The sequence below is a fragment of the Microcaecilia unicolor genome, chromosome 11 (genome assembly GCF_901765095.1).
Source record: "Microcaecilia unicolor chromosome 11, aMicUni1.1, whole genome shotgun sequence".
NCBI classification, from domain to species: domain Eukaryota; kingdom Metazoa; phylum Chordata; class Amphibia; order Gymnophiona; family Siphonopidae; genus Microcaecilia; species Microcaecilia unicolor.
In genome coordinates, this window is record NC_044041.1 from 31,888,397 (window position 1) to 31,907,751 (window position 19,355).

The 19,355-nt window shown below is 42.7% G+C and overlaps 1 protein-coding gene across 1 annotated transcript in view; it reads left to right on the top strand.

The window, feature by feature from the left end:
• Nucleotides 1-19,355, top strand: part of HECTD4 (HECT domain E3 ubiquitin protein ligase 4) — a 467,625-nt gene that overhangs the window by 359,292 nt on the left and 88,978 nt on the right. The window contains 2 exon segments of the mRNA XM_030218637.1: nucleotides 5,716-5,897; nucleotides 7,186-7,391. Of these exon segments, the coding sequence (XP_030074497.1) occupies nucleotides 5,716-5,897; nucleotides 7,186-7,391 (388 nt within the window).

The following is a 19,355-nucleotide window of genomic DNA, read 5'->3' on the forward strand; positions in this document are numbered from 1 at the left end:
ACCTGGAGCTGTCCAAATTGGGCTTTATTCAGCTTCAGAGAGAGCGGGTGAGTACTCTTGGTTTTCCCCCGATGGTGGCTGAGTTGGCAAAGCGCTGTTCGCAGTGTGGGAGCTGCTGAACAGCGTCAGGAAAATGCTCTGTGTTCATGGGTTTGCAAAGGATGGGACCTTCCTCTGAGTTCGGACCTCGTGTTGGCAGCCATTTCTGAACATTCAGCACATCTCTCTGCTACCTGGAGGGAGGAAGTTTCTGTGCCCTTATTGGCCTCTTTTCAACACATTTCTGCTCTTTCTGAACTTTCCCAAAGGGGGGACTCTAATTTTCTCCTGAGTTTGTTCTCTTGTTACATCAGACGTACTTGCTTTAAGAGGTCTTAGCCTCCTAGTAATGTGGTTCTCCCTCAGCTTTCCTCAGAGCATCATTCATCTAAGAGAAGGAGGCTAGGCCAAATGAGGAATCTGGATGAGGTTTCGGTAACTTCTGGCCATGATTCTGACATTGCCCTGTCAGAATCATTCCTGGTCATTCCTTAACTGAGCCTTTTATGAAGGGAGATGTGGCCTGTACTGCGGGGGATGATCCTAGGGAGAATTTTGCAGCTTTTATCACAAAAGTTCTGGAAATTTGAATATTTCATCTCCTTCAGTTGAGGCTCCTCCATCTTCTATTACTATTATGTTGAGGACTAAAACATCTCCCAAGACCTTCTATATATATGAAGCTATGCAGGAGCTCATTGCAACTCAATGGGACATACCATATTCGAGTCTCAAAGTAGCATGTGCTATGTTTAATCTCTATCCTGTCCTCCCTGCTGAAGTAGATAAGTTTAAATTTGCCTAGGGTAGATGCCATAATTACAGTGGTCACTAAGAAGCCTACTATTCCAGTATAGTGGAGGAGTAGCTTAATTATTAGTGCAGTTGGCTTTGATCCTGGTGAGCTGGGTTCATTTCCCACTGCAGCTCATTATGAACTTGGGCAAGTCGCTTAACCCTCTATTGCCCCAGGTACAAAAACTTAGATTGTGAGCCCCCTAGGGACAGAGAGAGTACTTGCATATAATGTGTACAGTGCTGCGTACACCTGGTAGCGCTATGGAAATGATTAGTAGTAGTAGTAGTAGACAAAGGTGTCCACGATTGCAGATTGGAGTCTTCTTTAAAGCTCAACTTTGAGGTAGCTGCCTTGTGCCTGCAGGCTACTATTTGTGGTTCTAATGCTACCAGAGCATGTCTTTCCTGGATACTGGAGTGTTTTCTTTTCCGTCTCTGGAGTCTGGTCTTTCGTATGTAGCAGATTTATTGTATGACCTGCTAGCAGCATTGCTTAAGCACATAGCTTTAGCAGTGTTTTGCAAGACGATGGTTATGGCTCAGACACTGGGCAGCTGGTGTCCAGTCCAAGTCCAGATTGGTGAAGCTCCTTTTCCAGGATAGATTACTGTTCGGGGAGAACTTGGGAAAAATTGGTTAAGGATCAAGGAGACTCTGACTCAACATTTGCCTGAGGACAGGTCTAAAGCTCCCTTGCGGTCTTCTCAATCTTGCTTCCGATTTCAGGAGGCCAGGCGTTAAGACCAGGGAAGTGTAGTTCTTCCTCCTTTCAAAGATCAAGTTTTCAGCAGTGCCAGTCTTCCTTTCAAAGCAACAAAAAGTGTTCTTCTGCAAACCCCAGAGTTTCAAATACCTCCTCTTCACAATGATGGGGTCCAGGTCCACTCTTTTGTTATCTTTAGTAAAAATGTCTATACTGCTTATACCAGTACACAGCTACTCATTCAAAGCGATTTACATAAAAATATATTCATAATAGAACTTTTGGAGGAGGTCATCAGTTTTGTGAGATTTTATGAGGAGTGGACCAGAATCACATTGGACCAGGGGTCTTAGAGATCATATGGGAAAGGATACAAGCTTTAGTTTCTTCATCCACTTACAGATTTTTTTCATGGAGTCCCCATGCAAGGCTCCCAAAAAGGTGCAAGCAGTTCAGGACACAGTGCAATCTTTACTTCATTTGGGAGCAGTTTAGCCAGTTCCTCTGACCAAGTTGGCCACCAGCAAGAACTCCATTTATTTTGTGGTTCCCCAAAAAAGGAGGCTCTTCCTGTGTTAGATCTCAAACATGTCAACATGGTGCTCAGAGTTCAGCACTTCAGAATAGAGACTGTGTTTTGTAATAAACTCTGTTCAGCTGGGAGAATTTCTAACAGCTTTAGATCTCAAAGAGGCTTACTTCCACATTCCCATTTGGCTGCCTCATCAACGTTTTCTCCATTTTTCAGTTCTAGGGGCACACTACCATTTCACTGCAATGCCATTCAGGCTCTCTATAGCACCCAGAACCTTCTCCAAGGTCATGGTGGTGGTAGCTGCCTTTCTATGGTGCCAAGGGAGTAGAGTACATCCTTACCTGGACAACTGGTTAATCAAAGCCTCCTCTTATCAAGAGAGACTTTGTTTTCTCCAAAGTGGTTGCTCTCTATGCCCTAGGATGGGTAGTCAACGTGGTCATGAGTCAGCTAACTCCCACTCAATCTCTGGAATATATGGGTGTCCAACATCAAGGAAGGGGGGAGGGTTATTTTTCCCCTCATCGCTCCAGCTCAAGATTCAGTCTCAGGTCCAGGACCTTCTTTGACTTCTCCCATAGACATGGGATTATGTCCAGGTTTTGGGGACCATGGCTTCCACCTTGGAGGTTCTTCTGTGAGCCAAAATGCACATGAGGCCACTTCAGTTGTCACTGCTCTCACTAGTTCCCAGTATCCATGGATTACAGTGTTTTTCTCCCTTGATCTCAGGCAAAGCAGTTTACATTGGTGGCTCTCTCCAGCCAATCTTCAAAAAGAGCTTCCTCTCTCATCTCTGGAGTAGACTTGGTCATCATAGACGCCAGCCTGTCAAGCTAGGAAGCTCACTTCATCTCACAGCTCAGGGTCAATGGTCAGTGACTGAAGTCTCTTGGTCGATAGACTGTCTGGAGCTCAGAGCAGTTTGGAAGGCATTGCTTGCCTTCAGCAGACACTGCAGGGGAAGTCGGTGAGGATTTGTTCTGACAACATGACAGCACTGGCCTATGTCAACAGTCAGGGCAGCACAAAGAGTGTTCCTCTAGCAAGGAAAGCCAAGCTCTTATTCAATGGGGGTGGAGACCTATGCTGTTCTTATTTCGGCAGCTCATATTGCAGGGGTATTGAATACAAGAACAGTGCTGGACAGAATTCTATGGTCTGTGCCCTGAAAATGGCAAGGACAAATCAAACTCTTGCATACCATGTATAATGAGTTTATCTTGTTGGGCAGACTGGATGGACCATACAGGTCTTTATCTGCTGTCATTTACTATGTTACTATGAGTATTGTTATTGTTTCCAAAAGTGCTAGTTTCACTCTGATGTAATGTAGGAGTCGCAAAGACCAACTTTGACAAATCCTTAGGTAATTCACTTCAGAAACAACAGTCTCCTAATTCATCTGCAGGGGGCATGATTGTTTGTTTATTATTGCCACCTGCCAAATCAGTCAAAAAAAAAAAAAAACAATTTTTGAGCTAGATTATTAGATTTAATAATAATTTCAGAATTTCTGTTTGACCTGATATCCTTGAAGTGCTGTGCCAAGGTGGCTTGATTCTTCAGTTGCAGAAGAGAGGCATCGTTTTGGTTCTTGAGTGGCTTTAGTTGGAGCCACTCTTTGTTTCCACCCTTGCCCCTAATCAGGAGGGTATTGTGCAGAATTTCTCTGCATCAGTCTCCAATGGAGTTAGAGGATCTGGATCCCTTCTGGCTTATGGTTTGACGCTTGAGAGGCAGCACCTCAGGAAGCAGGGCTTTCCGCTCCAGATTATTTACACCTTCCTAAGGGCCCATACGTCATTTGACTTACTACTTTATGTTCAGGCCTGAAGGGCTTTATCAAGTGCTGGTGATTTGAATGTTTCCTGTCTCCCTGAAGGGTGCAGAGCCCTGCCATGCTGGATTTCTTGTAGGGACTGGCTCTCAGCTCCCTGAAGGTTCAGGTGATTGCACTTGCTTGTTTCAGAGGGAAGCTGGTTAGCTTTTCACTGGCCATGAACCCAGATGTCTTGTGAGTAGAGGTCCATGTGGTTGTACCCAAAGACATTTGCAAGGTTGTGACTTGGTCATCTCTTCCCTTGTTTGTGAAGCAATTACACAATTATGTTTGTTTTATTTAAAATATTTATAAACTGCACAATTCTATAATAATTGGCGGTGTACAAATAAACAACCATAATAAAAACAAGAGAATAAAATTTCAACAATTGACATCCATAAAATACAGCCAGAGACTGCTTGGTCTTTGGCAGGGCAATGATTCACGGGACATGGCCTTCCCCTTCCCAGTGTGAGTCTGTTTAGGTGTATCCCATTTATACAGATTCATATGACTGAGATGCTAAGGAAGGTGAATTTTAGTCATACCTGTTCATTTCTATTCATTTAGACCAGCCACATGAATGTGTTTCTTGCCGTAGAAGACTGCGACCTGGAGACTCATTGGGCTATCTGCTGTTGGCTCAGTGTATCGAAGGTTCATTTTAAATAAATTACTTAATTTGGTGATGACGCTGTGGTAGGTGGGGCTTTGGGGTGATTCACAGGACCTTATGCTGCTTTGGCAGTGGCATACTGGAAAGTACCAGCAAAGCACCAGCCTATATCGAGTGATGATGCTGGAAAACTCAGCTCTCTGCTTCTGCCTGTAGTTCTTTTAATAAAGTGCACCATTACTTCCTTGTTTGATCTCGGTGGACATTTGTATTACCAGGCTTACAGCATGGCTGGGATAAAAAAGAGTAAGTTACTGGATCTTGTTGGAAACTGGGGGTGGGGGGGGGGAGGGTTGCAGGGAATGGAAAGAGCAAGTGGCTGGGTTGGGACCAGGAGGGAGAAAGAATGAGCAAATAGCAGGATCAGGGCAAGATTAGCAGAAATACTATGATGCTAACAGGTAAGAGATTTAAAGCAAATTAGATTGTTGTACATCAATTCCCAATAGAGAAATCATTTATTTTACTCAATGCACAGTCAAGCTGTAAGATTTGTTGCCAGAGGATATGATCTAGGCATTTTGCTTAGCTGGGGTGAAAAGGAATATAGACAAGTTTCTCAAGGAAAATTCTATAAACAGTTATTAGTAAGACAGCCTTGGGGGAAAGCCACCTGCTTAACACTGGAAATGAGTAACAAAGGATGGATTTGCTGGTCACATTATAGTGATTCAGGGTAGGAGGAGGAGAGTAGATCAGGGGAGGGAGCCCCATCCTTAATTTTTGCCCTGGACCCCAGCATGTCAACTTTAGCCTTGAGTACAAGTTGGGGAAGCCTTGCCTTAGGAATAAATTTTCAGATTGGGATCTTCACTTGTACAGTAATGAGGAAGAAGGGTAGGTTGACTGTATTGACACGATTGCATTTTTAGTTACTTAAAAGACCTGTACTTTTACAATGTGCGTGAGGGCTATGCTTTAAAAGCTGCTTATGTAAATTTCATTTTCATGCAGGCACACACAAGTTACGCCATTATTAACGTGCAAGAATGCACACATTTTAAGCCACATAACAAGCCAATATTTATTCAAGCACAGTGTATTAGGGTACCATGTGTTTGGGCTGGTAATACATTGATAGAAACCCTGTTGAAAATCTACCCCTTATTGTATCCTTTAAAATGTCATCTTATTTACAGAGAGCTGCTGAGATGTGAAGCATCTCTTTCCAGATTGTACTGCCGCATAGCTCTGCTCAACATCTTTGCGCCAAAGTCACCACATACCTTTACTCGATTATTCCATATTCCTGCCATTCGTGATATCACTCTGGAGCATCTACAGCTGCTATCGAATCAGCTTCTGGCACCACCCCTTCCTGGTAAAACATAATATAAAATGGAATTATAGCATTTGTTTATTTAACACTTTCTTTTGTTCTTTTTTTTCATTCTATTTATTAACTTCCTTTATGAATAGGTTCACCCACAGTGGAATACAGTTTGACGTAACTCACATTTATTTTTGACAGCATACCAATGGTAAAATGATCAAATATAAACAGCACCATCCCTTCCTGGTAAAACACAATATAAAATGGAATTATAGCATTTGTTTATTTAACACTTTCTTTTTTTCAGTCTGTTTATTAACTGCCTTTATGAATAGATTCACCCAAGGTGGAATGCAGCTTGACATAACTCAAACTTATTTTTGACATCATACCAATGGTAAAATGATCAAATATAAGCATAAATTCAATCTCTGAGGTAAACTTAGATGATAAATTGAATCCTAGTAATAGGGACAAAATGAAATAGTATCAGAAATATACATGTTTAACAGCATTGTAAAACAATCATATAACAGAAATATGATAAATGTGAGCAAGATACAAATGGTACCACAATAGACAGCATAGAAGATCATTCATATGACATAGAAATGATACTTGTGTTAGCACAGTACAAGTGAAATGCCTTAATAGGCATGCATTAGCATTAGAATATTTAAATGACATAGGATGCTAGCGCTGTTCATATAATATACATCTTAATAGGTAGCTGAGGGGACAAGTGCAGTTGAGGTATATAGCAGAGACAAGATAGGTAGTCAAAGTCATTGGGATGAATAGATGGGTGGCTAAACTGAAGGCAAATTATATGTATAGTTAAATAAGATATGAGAAACTGGTCTAACAGAGTGCAGCAAGATAGTCCAAATGCAGAGTTGGTGCATTTCCTTTTTCTTGCCTTCCTGCTTCCAAAACATTCAAAGCAGTAAACACAATAAAATAAATATAAAACAAGACTAAAAATAAATAACCTCAACACCCTACTCCAAGCTACATATGCCATGCCTTAGGAGTAATATAGAAAAGAGTGGAGAATGTAGCTTGATTTGGCTCACAGACTCAAAAATTAAAGAAATCGCTTTTCCCTTGAAATTACTTTAATCATCTTACAACTTTTAAAAACATCCTACTTTGCTAGAAACTTTGCGTAGGTGAGGCATCCGTTAACCAAAACATGACAGTGCCTGGAAGAAAAGGTTAGATCCTGCACTGGCGTTTTGTGCTTGGGTTTTCCTTCAAGATTTTACTTGTCTTTTTTTAGACGGTTCTCTGTGGATGATTAAATGCTACATGTAATTTTGTGTTTGGTTCACAGATGGCACCATCAGTTCAAGTAGTATTCTTCTGGCCCAGTCTCTGCAACACAGCATCCACTCCCAGAACTGTTCCTCTGCAGATCTTTTTTACCAAGGCAATGCTCACACTATCCGAGATTGGCTTACTGTAGCCATTACACGGGCTGTACACCAGGGAGAAGAGTCTCTACTGGATCTAACCAAGCAAATCTGTTCTTTCCTACAGGTAAATTTCAAGTATTTCATTGTATGTTTTTTTTAATAGTGTTACTTATACTTTACTATACTGGTGTGTAATGTGGGGCTTGCAGTCTGGAGGGTATGTGGTATGTTTTACTTTCAGTCCCACGGGTACAATGCACATTTAAAAAAAATATTTATGAAAAATTTGAACAAATCCATACATTATAAGCATAACATAGCATAACAAAGCGTATAGTTTTTCCCCTCACCCTCCCTAATTCCTCCAACCCCTCCCTCCCTTGCCTCATTCTACCCTCCTTTGCACAGTGGGCCTAAAAATTTAAATCTAAAACATAGAACCCTGCTCCCTGAGAAACCAATCATATAAGTCCCACACTTATATGTGGTTTGGCCTCCCCAGGGAGTACCACTGATGATAAGGCTCCCATGTTTTATGAAATTGAAGCATCTGACCAAGTTGCATTGCTATCAGCTTAGTAATTTGGTAGATATAATCCAATTTGTGAAGTACTAAACATAGTAAATGATGGCAGATAAAGACCTGTATGGTCCATCCATTCTGCCCAACAAGATAAACTCATTTTACATGGTATGTGATACCTTATATGTGTACCAGAGTTTGATTTGTCCTTGCCATTCTCAGGGCACAGACCATAGAAGTCTGCCCAGTACTGTTCTTGTACTAAGTTCTGAAGCTAACGTCGAAGCCCCTTAAAATTTACACTCCAGCCCTATCCAGTCACGATGAGGGTGTAGACAGTAGAAGTCTGCCCAGCTCCTGTTTTGTTTTCCAGTCACGATGAGGGTGTAGACAGTAGAAGTCTGCCCAGCTCCTGTTTTGTTTTCCAGTTACCGGCGTCACCACCCATTCTCTGCTAAGATTCCGTGGTCCCATTCCTTCTAAATAGGATTCCTTTGTGTTTATCCCACACATGTTTGAATTCCATTACCGTTTTCATCTCCACCACCTGCCGCGGGAGGGCATTCCACATATACACCACCCTCTCTGTGAAAAAATACTTCCTGACATTAGTGAGGGGGCATGCAGTCATTTCCAGGCTGCTGCCAAAACCAGTTTACCTGCCACAAAGAAGCTAGTATCAAATCTATGCTGTACTTTCTTGACTCCAAAAAATTTGAAATGAAGTAGACAATATTTTGCCTGATCTGGGTAAGCCACCTGTAAAATCTGCTGTAAAGTGTGCAATAGCTCCCACGCTCTGGAATGCACTCCCTGAAAGGCGGTGCTTAATACAAGATTCTCTGTGTTTCAGGAAGCAGGTGAAATCTTGGCTCTTGAACCAGGTCTTTAATGGAAGACGTAACTAACCTGTCAGACAGACAGACACACGCCTCTCTCTCTCTCGCTGCACATACTGCAGCAGGACATGTTTATACCCTAGCTGAGATAATATTTAATCACCTCTCTGACCTCATGCAACTTTTCCATCTTTGCTTATACCCTACGCTGTCTATTAAAATGTTTTATTACGTATTGTGTTAACGTAAGTAATATACTATGCCATATTTTGTATCATTATTTTAATATTTTTACTGCTGTAATTGACTATTGCTTATGTTTGATTTATTGTTACTGTATAACGCCTTCAGTGAATTCCTTCAAAAAGGCAGTAAATCCTAATAATAATAATAAATATTGCAGTCCAACAGGGTTTTATCACTGTACAGGGCCACCAAATATGGTACATATCTCCTCTGCACCCACACAATCGCCAGCAGGTTCCTCCAGCTGTCCCAAACATATGTGCGAAGCACTTAGGGGTATAATACCATCAATATAATTTATATCCCTTCTCCATTAAGCCTAAACCTAAGAAATAAGATGGGAGATTAGAATATATTGCACTAAATGAGACCTGGTGGAAGGAGGATAACCAGTGGGCACTGTAAAATCTGGGTACAAATTATTTTGTAATGATAGGGTGGATCGAATTGGTGGACGGGTAGCATTGTTTTTTGTTTTGTTTTTTTTAAATTTCTGTTTATTGTTGTCAGCAAAAGATCTTCATATACAAATTACGACATAGCATAACACCAAGCAAATTATCAATTTACATTTTATCATCGTAAGTCTAGAAGACTTATAAACTGAGCATATTCCACATCATCGCTAACATAATCTGTCTGACCTTTTTTTAAAGATATACCCTCCACTCATCTCCCTTACACACACCACTCAAATAACCACATACTCCATCCTCCAATCTTACCTCCCTCCCCACTTCCCCGCCCCCCCTTAAAGATTCTATACGCCTTTGGACGAGCTCTCCTCCAAAAACGTGTGCCAAATACCGGCATATTGTTTGTTCCTCATTATGAGACCTTCTGTACCTCATATTCTCATATTTAGCTATATCCAACATTTTAATTATCCAGCATGCTACTGGCACTGATTCTTCACTCGTCCAGTACTGTAAAATTGTTTTTTTCACTGCCAAAATCGACATATAAAGGAATCTCCTTTGAGGCAGTGAAAACCCCTTTGTGATTAAATCCGATTGCTCCCCCAGCAGCAACACCGGATAAGTCCATTCCACTGTTGACAGCAATACCTTATTTATAACCTTGAAGGCTCTGTTCCAGATGGACAATTTTGGACATTCTAAAAAAGCATGTAAAAAATTATCTCTCCCCGTCAGGCATTTGCGACAGAGATCTGTCTCCCACAACTTCATTTGCACTCCCCTCTCCCTAGTGATATATCCTCTGTGTAGAATTTTAAATTGAGTTTCCTGCATGTCTGCCGCTTTAACCAACTCATATAATGTCTTAAACAGATTGTAAAAAGTGGGTCTACTATATTGTGTACCTAACTCCTCATTCCATTTGTGAATTTATACGATCCATTCCATCTTCCGCACTAGTCATCTTCACCATCCTATACCAAGTGGACAGTCTACTGCCACCTACAGGCATACCCAGAACCATCCTGTCCAAGGAACCATATGTCGCCCGACCTCCATGCCTCTCCCAGATTTGCTGCCAGTAGTGCCTTGCCTGCATGTACTGCAAGAATCACGCATTCAGCAACTGCCATTGATCCTTCACTTGCGCAAAAGACTGAAAACTATCTTCATTCTGGGAGAGCATGTGACCCAAAGTATTACATCCCTCCCTTTCCCACTGCTGAAATCTCGACTGTCCCATACCTGCCGGGAAATCTGAATTTCCCACAAATCGCAAGAAAGGAGACACATTAGGGCTCCATGCCTAGCGCTGGCGCCACCACTTCCAAGCCATTCACAAAGGTTTAAGAAAGCTGAATTGCCTATTAAACTGTGTACCCAGTCCAGGCGGAGTATGAACTAAATTAATAAGTTTGTAAGGGGAGCACCAACTCTCCCACCAAGCTGTAGGGGTGAACTTTGACTGCCGGCTAATCCCTTCATACACTAACCTCATCAGTGCCGCCACATTATACATGCGTATATCTGGTAAGTTAAGGCCCCCCTGCTCCTTGTTTAATATTAGCGTATTATATCCAACCCTAGACCCTTTGTGCCTCCAAATGAAAGCCCTTAGTACCGAACGGAACACCCATTCCTCTTTTCTTTTAATCCAGATAGGCATAACCTGCAACTGGTATAATAATTTAGGAAGCAATATCATTTTAGCCAATGCCACCTGCCCTAGCAAGGAAATAGGAAGGTCCTTCCACCGTAAGCACAATTGTTTGATCTTATCTATTGGTGCCAAAACATTTCTCTTATACACCTCTTCCGGATTTGTACTGAGGTATACACCTAAATATCTCATGTAACTCTGCACCGGAGGAATAACCAAATTCACAGAACCAGATTTATAAAGATCACCTGACATAGGAAGGAGTTCAGATTTATCACAATTAACTCGAAGTCCTGAGATGCCCTCAATATCCCTTACCAAGAGCAAGGCTGCTTCTAAATGTGTTGGAGCATCCACAAGGTAAAGCAGTATATCATCTGCAAATAAATTAATGCAAACCTCACGTCTGCCTATCTGGATTCCTCTGAACCCCGTACTCTGACACAATTTAAGCGCTAGCGGTTCCATGGCCAATAAAAATAGCAGCGGGGACATTGGACACCCCTGTCTTGTACCTCTTTGCAATTTAAAACTTTCCATTAGATTATTGTTTACCAATAATCTGGCTTGGGGCCCTTCATATAAAGCTTTGATCCAGTCAAAAAACCTTCCCTGTACCCCAAACTGCTCCAGAACCCAGAAAAGGTACTGCCATGAAATGCTGTCAAACGCCTTCTCCATATCCAAACCTACGATAGCCTCTGTTTTCCCTCTCCCCCGATACATGTGTATTGCTGCTAAGGCGTATCTGTCTGGAACAAAGCCTACCTGGTCTTCATGGATTATGCTGGGCAGGAAAGTATTCATCCGCTTTGCCAGAATGGCAGCCAGTATCTTAATATCCTGATTGAGTAGGGAGATTGGACGATACGACCCCACCTGTTCCGGCTTGGGCAACAATATTATATACACAAGATTCTGGTGAAGTTTTCCCCCTCCTCCTGTCAGGCTGTTACACATATCTGCCAGCGGTTTTGCCACCTCCTCTATCAAAATTGTATAGTACTCAGGACATCCGGGTCCGGCGCTTTTGTCAACTTTAATGCTTTTATTCCCAAGCGAACGTCTTCAGGAGATATTACCTTACTCATACATTGAACTTGGGCCATAGTAAACTTTGGCAGCTTCAAATCTCGAAAAAAGGCCTCCCTCTTTTCTAGATTCCACTCCCTCTGCTTATATAGGGATTGGTAATATGCAACAATTTGAGATTGTATTTGTTGCTCCTCAGTATAGCGTTCCCCAGACCCATCCTTAATGTGAGTAATGATTTGCCTTTTTCTATATGGACGCACTAAATTAGCCAAATGTTTGCCCGCTTTACTCCCCCATTTGAACAACTTGAACCTCTTTCAGCCCTGCTAGTCAACAACTGATCAAGCCTCCGCCTCAACTCCATCATAGCATCTTTAGAGCAGGGGCGTATCTGCGTGGGGCCTCAGGGGCCTGGGCCCCCGCAGATTTTGCCCTGGACCCCCCTACCGCCATCAACCCTCCCCCGCTGCCGTTGCTTACTTTTGCTGGCGGGGGACCCCAACCCCCGCCAGCCGAGGTCCACTTCCACCTGCCGCTGCCTTAAAAACTACTTCTTCAGCCGGCGGGGGACCCCAAACCCCCGCCAGCCGCCCCGAGGTGTTTAAAGTTCATCTTCGGCCTCCGTGGCCGTGCTGCTGTTGATAGGAGCTGTTGAATCCACTTCGGAGTCTGACGTCGTTGTACGTTGTACGTGCTGCAACGTCAGACTCCGAAGTGGATTCAACAGCTCCTATCAACAGCAGCACGGCCACGGAGGCCGAAGATGAACTTTAAACACCTCGGGGCGGCTGGCGGGGGTTTGGGGTCCTCCGCCGGCTGAAGAAGTAGTTTTTAAGGCAGCAGCAGGTGGAAGCGGACCTCGGCTGGCGGGGGTTGGGGCCCCCACCAGCAAAGGTAAGCAACGGCAGCGGGGGAGGGTTGGCGGCGGGAGGGGGGTGGAGAGAGTCATTGGTGGCGGTGGGGGCTCTGACAATGGCGGGGGGGGTCGGTGGCGGCGGGGGGGGGGGGGCTAAATGTGCCCCCTCCCTCTGGCTCTGGCCCCCCCTACCGCCGGAGTCCAGATACGCCCCTGCTTTAGAGGATTTATCCAACTGACATAAATGTTGCCTACGCATAGATTGGTACTCCTGTGAAAGGTGTAACAATTCCGCCTCTTAACTTTTTCTTCTTACTAGATGTATAAGCCAGTATGTGACCCTTTAACACTGCCTTAGAGGCCTCCCAAAAAAGGGCAGAACCCAGCTCTGGGATTTTATTATTCACCTGATATTCCCCCCCATTTCTCCCTCAAAAATGCACGAAAGGCTGTGTCTTCATACAGAGAGGACGAGAACTTCCACACCCTCTCTACCTGATCTGCTGTGTATGATAGAGCAAAAGATACTGCTGAGTGATCTGACACAGTGTTATCAATAATCTGGACGTCCCTAGCTTTTGAAATTAGAAGTTGAGGTAAGAAAATAGTCCAATCTGGAATAAGTGTTATGCGGATGTGAATAGAATGTAAATTCTACATCATGAGGATGCAACAGTCTCCAGATAGCCACCAGTCCCAGCTGGCTGTTTAGAAAATTGACTCCCCTACTCTCAGAAGCCTTCCCCCTAGATCTTGCAGGTTTGCAGTCAAAAGTCGAATCAGCACATACATTTAAATCCCCCCCCCCCCCCCCCCAAAAAAAAAACCAGTTGATACTCTGTGTACAAGCTCAGCTTGGCCCACTATATCAGAGAAAAACTTGTGACTGTATATATTCGGGCCATATAAGTTACACAAGCCTATTTTACAACCCTGTAACTCGCATAAGATAATGATAAATCTCCATCTCTATCTTGGATTATTTTGTGAATATTAATTGGTAATTGTTTGTGTATTAATATGGCCACCCCCCCACCCATCCTATCTTCAACTTTGCATGTTCCACATTAGACAAGTGTGTTTCCTGCAAGAATGCGATGTCAACTTTTTCAGCCTTCAACCATGCCAATACTTTAGTGCTCTTATCAGGTGAATGAATACCATCCACATTCAGGGAGATAAATTTTAAATTAACCATAGTCCCACATCACACCCTTATTACACAACACTTGTTTTCTATCCGTTCCACAGGCTTCCCAGCTGAGCCTGCAGAACCCTAGCATCTCTAGTATAGCACCAAACCCATGTGTCTCATAGCCTTCAGTTGTACCCCTTGCCTCCCCCCCCTTCCCTCCGCAACCCCACCCCTCCCCCCCCACACCCTTACTCACTCCCCTGCATACCACCCCCAATTCCCCCCTCACCCCCCACCCCTTCCCCGCTTCCAGCTCTTATTGATTTTATTTATATGTTGCATTTATATCCCGCTCTTTCCCACTCGGTAGCAGGTTCAGTGCAGCTTACGTAGTATGGATTACATAGTATCACAGAAAGAACATAGCTGTAGCAATAGTAGAAGTAAGATGTGGTTGTTAGGAAATAGGTTGAGATAAGTGAAATGGGCAAGGGATGTAGATTCCTCCCTTCTTCCCTCCCCCCCCCCTGTCATAAAGACCTCCCATCCTTCTCCTACCCCACGCCTAACGAGAGGCATCTCCCAGTAATCCACCCACCCTCCCAAAAATATACGATGAGATTTACCTGAAAAGATCCTAACAAGAACACAATATCAGCTACCACAGAGCTTGCATTAAACTAACATTCTACCTAACACATTATTAAACATTTATGTTGCTCAAAACATACTATACGCCCCCTTTTTTCTTCCATAGCATATTCCCCTCCATAACCTGCTGGTACCCCTCTACCTACTTTTAACCCCCAGTTCTTCATTTTAACATAAAGGTCCATTGTCTCCAGTGCTGATACAAACTTCCATTACTGAAGTGGATAATCTTCTCCGTCCACTGTCCGTTTTGATCACCCGTAATCAGCTTCATATGCCATTCCGATTCTCTCTTTCTCCATTTGTATTAATTTTGTCCAGAAAGGTTTCGCCTCTGCTGCTTCATGGAAAATAGACACCCGGTCTTCATATCACACTCTCAGCTCGGCGGGGTAAAGCAAAGCAAACTTGATTCCCTTCTTGTACAACGCCGTACACGTGGGCGCCATGGCCTTGCGGAGCGCTGCTACTCTCGCTGAATAATCGTTAAATAATAACACCCGATGCCCTTCATATTCCAGCGGAGCCTCGAAACGGGAAGCTTTGAGTAATAGTTCCTTTGTGTGCCAGTTAGTATAATGGGCTATCGCCGTTTTCGGCTTAGAATTCTGTTCTCCTCCTGCGCCAATCCTATGAGCTCGATCACAGCACACTTCATTTTTCCCCCTTCAATATTCAAGTGCTCAGGCAGCCAAGAGTCAAAAAAGGAATACAAGTTCTTATCTGCCACAGCCTCAGGTAATCCAACATCTCGTAGATTATTCCTTTTTGCCCAATTTTCTTGCTCTTCCAATCTGTCTCGCAGGTCTCCCATTTCTTTCTGCAGCAGCACTACCTGTGCCGCCAACTTCCTCACTTCCTCCTCTCCTGCTGCAACTCGCTGTTCCACTTCTGTTATTCGATTGGCATGCAGATCAAACTTGCCATTTATTTCATCCACCGCCGACTGCAACTTGACCAGCCTGTCCTCCAACGCCTCCGAAATGGAGCGAGAGATCTCCATCGCCCAGTCAGTAGCACCTCCTGAAGTCACACTCCGTGCTGATGGAGGCTGTGGCTCCACCATCTTGTTAGGTCCCTCTTTCTGCAACTTCTTCACTCCTCGCTGCGTTTTTGTGGGCATTCCACAGCTACCTTCTCAGGTACGCCACTCAAATTGGGACCCCAACAGCCACACCGATTGTACAATTCTCTCGGGAGCACATATAACCTGGTAAATCTCGATTTTAAGCAGATACCAGTAGGTCCTTCGAGGAGCTACTCTCTCGTGCTGCTTTCTAGGTAGCAGGCATCACGTGACCCCCCCCCCCCCCCCCCCCCAGCATTGTATGTTAAGGAGGGCCTTGAATCAAATAGATTGAAAATTCTGCAGGAAACAAAACACATCTTGGAATCCCTATGGTTTGAAATTCCATGTGTAAAGGGGAAAAATATAGTGATAGTGGCCAGGATGAACAGATGGATTTAGAAATGCTATCAGAAATTAGGAAGGCTAACAAACTGGGCAACACAATAATAATGGGTGATTTCAATTACCCTGATATTGACTGGTTAAATGTAACATCAGGGCATGCTAGGGAAGTAAAATTTCTTGACGAAAGCAAGGACTGCTTTATGGAGCAGCTGGTACAGGAGCCAACTGAATTATTTAGGTTTATTTATCCCATACTAAAGTTGTATGGTCCAGCCACCTCCTAATAGGTGGAATAAATAATCCAAGGCTACGTAGGTATGAGAAATGCAATTGTTTATTACTTACCAAGCATAGATAACAGATAATAATTTCTCATGAGAGTACAGAACTGCTATACATAAGTATTGGCTGTATCTGACACTCCGATTCCAGTTTCCTGGTACAATCACTTTTATACAGGTAATTTCAGTAGCATATGCTACTATCGTGGTTACAGGTAATTGGCTGTATGATAATTGATTGGCTACATATGATAGGTTATATGGTAATTAATTGGTTACAGATAATTGGTTGTATGATAATGAAGTGGCTAACATTTCTTGGAAGCCCTGTCATCTTCCCAAGGAACTACATTGTTCCTTCTTTCTCCTGAACATCTGTTAACTGTCACATTACTAAATCCTTGTGGTCAATTATTTTGCACCTCCACCCTTCCTCATATGGCTTGTGACATTGAGGCTCATTTTCAAAGCACTTAGCCTCCCAAAGTTCCATAGAAACCTATGGAACTTAGCCTCCCAAAGTGCTTTCAAAATATGCCTCATTGTGTCTCAACAGATCATGAGTTCTTGACTCACACTGCAGTTCAGCTGAAAGTCGCATAAAATTGGGCCTTGTCAGTTAAACTGTCATTTCAGAGCCTGAACCAAAGTGGGTTTTCAGGCCTGCATAATACCCATAATATACACAAGAGAAGGAAAAATTCTAGACCTAGTCCTTAGTGGACCGCATGATCTGGTGCAGGAGATAATGATGCTGGGGCCACTTGATAACAGTGATCACAATATGGTCAGATTTGATATCGGCTTTGGAGTAAGTACACACAGGAAATCCAAAACGTTAATGTTTAACTTTCAAAAAGGAGACTATGATAAAATGAGAAGAACAGTGAAAAAAAAAATTTGAAGAGCTACTGTGAAGGTCAAAAATTTATATCAGGCTTGGATGCTGTTCAAAAATACCATCCTGGAAGCCCAGGCCAAATAGATTTCGTGTAGTAAAAAAAGGAGGAAGGAAGACCAAATGACAGCCAGCATGGTTAAAAAGTTAGGTGAAGGAAGCTATTAGAGCTAAAAGAAAATCCTTCAGAAAATGGAATAAGGAACCGACTGAAAATAATAAGACACAGCATAATGAATGTCAAGTCGAATGCAAAGCGCTGATAAAGAAGGCAAAGAAAGACTTTGAAAAAAAAGATTGCGTTGGAGGCAAAAACACATAGTAAAAATGTTTTTAGGTATATTAAAAGAAAGAAGCCAGCAGAAGAATCAATTGGACAGATAGATGATTAAAGGGATAAAAGGGGCACTCAGGGAAGACAAAGCCATAGCTTAGAGATTAAATGAATTCTTTGCTTCGGTCTTCACTGAGGAAGATTTGGGAGAGATACCTGTGGCAGAAATGATATTCAAAGCTGACGAGTCAGAGAAACAATGAAATCTCTAAACATGGAGGATGTAATGGCACAATTTGACAAATTGAAGAATAGCAAATCTACTGGTACTGATAGAATTGAAAGATGAACTTGCGGAACTATTTTTAGTAATATGTAATTTGTCTTTAAAATCAAGCATGGTACAGGAATATTGGAGGGTGGCCAATGTAACTCCAATTTTTAAAAAAGGTTTCAGAGGAGATCCAGGAAATTATAGACCAGTGAGCCTGACATCGGTGCCAGGTAAAATGGTAGGGACTATTATAGAGAACAAAATTGCAGAGCATATTCAAGAGCATGGATTAATGAGACAAAGCCAACATGGATTTCATGAAGGGGAATCTTGCCTCACCAATCTATTGCATTTCTTTGAAGGGGTGAACAAATATGTGGATAAAGGTAAGCCAGTCGATATTGTGTATCTGGATTTTCAAAGGTGTTTGTCAAAGTACCCAATGAAAGACTCAGAGGAAATTGGAGAGTCATGGGATAGGAGGTAGTGACCTGTTGTGGATTAAAAACTGGTTAAAAGATAGAAAACAGAGAGTAGGGTTAAATGGTCAGTATTCTCAACGGAGAAGGGTAGATAGTGGGGTTCCGCAGGGTCTGTGCTAGGACTGCTGCTTTTTAATATATTTATAAATGATGTAGAGATGGGAGTAACTAGTGAGGTAATTAAATTTGCTGATGACACAAAGTTATTCAAAGTTGTTAAATCGCAAGAGGATTGTGAAAAAATTACAAGAGGACCTGACAAGACTGGGAGACTGGGCGTCTAAATAGTAGATGCCATTTAATGTGAGCAAGTGCAAAGTGATGCATGTGGAAAAGAGGATCCCGAATAATAGCTACGTAATGCAAGGTTCCACATTAGGAGTCACAGACCAAGAAAGGGATCTAGGCGTCGTCATTGATGATATATTGAAACCCTCTGCTCAGTGTGCAGCAGCAGCTAAAAAAGCAAATAGAATGTTATGTATTATTAGGAAAGGAATGGAAAACAAAAATGAGGATGTTATAATGCCTTTGTATCGCTCCATGATGCGACCGCACCTCGAATATTGTGTTCAATTCTGGTCACCGCATCTCAAAAAAGATAAAGAGGAATTAGAAAAGGTACAGAGAAGGGTGACGAAAATGATAGAGGATGGGGCGACTTCCCTTTGAGGAAAGGCTAAAGCAGCTAGGCCTCTTCAGCTTGGAGAAAAGACGACTGAGGGGAGATATAATAGAGGACTATAAAATAATGAGTGGAGTGGAATAGATAGGCGTGAATCGCTTGTTTACTCTTTCCAAAAATACTAGGACTAGGGGGCACAAAATGAAGCTACAAAGTAGTAAATTTAAAACGAATCAGAGAAAATGTTTCTTTACTCAACGTGTAATTAAGCTCTGGAATTAGTTGCCAGAGAATGTAGTAAAAGCATTAGCGGGGTTTTAAAAAGGTTTGGATGGCTTCCTAAAGGAAAAGCCCATAGACCATTATTAAAATAGACTTGGGGAAAATCCACTGCTTATTTCTGGGATAAGCAGCATAAAATGTATTGTACTGTTTTGGGATCTTGCCAGGTCTTTGTGACCTGGATTGTCCACTGT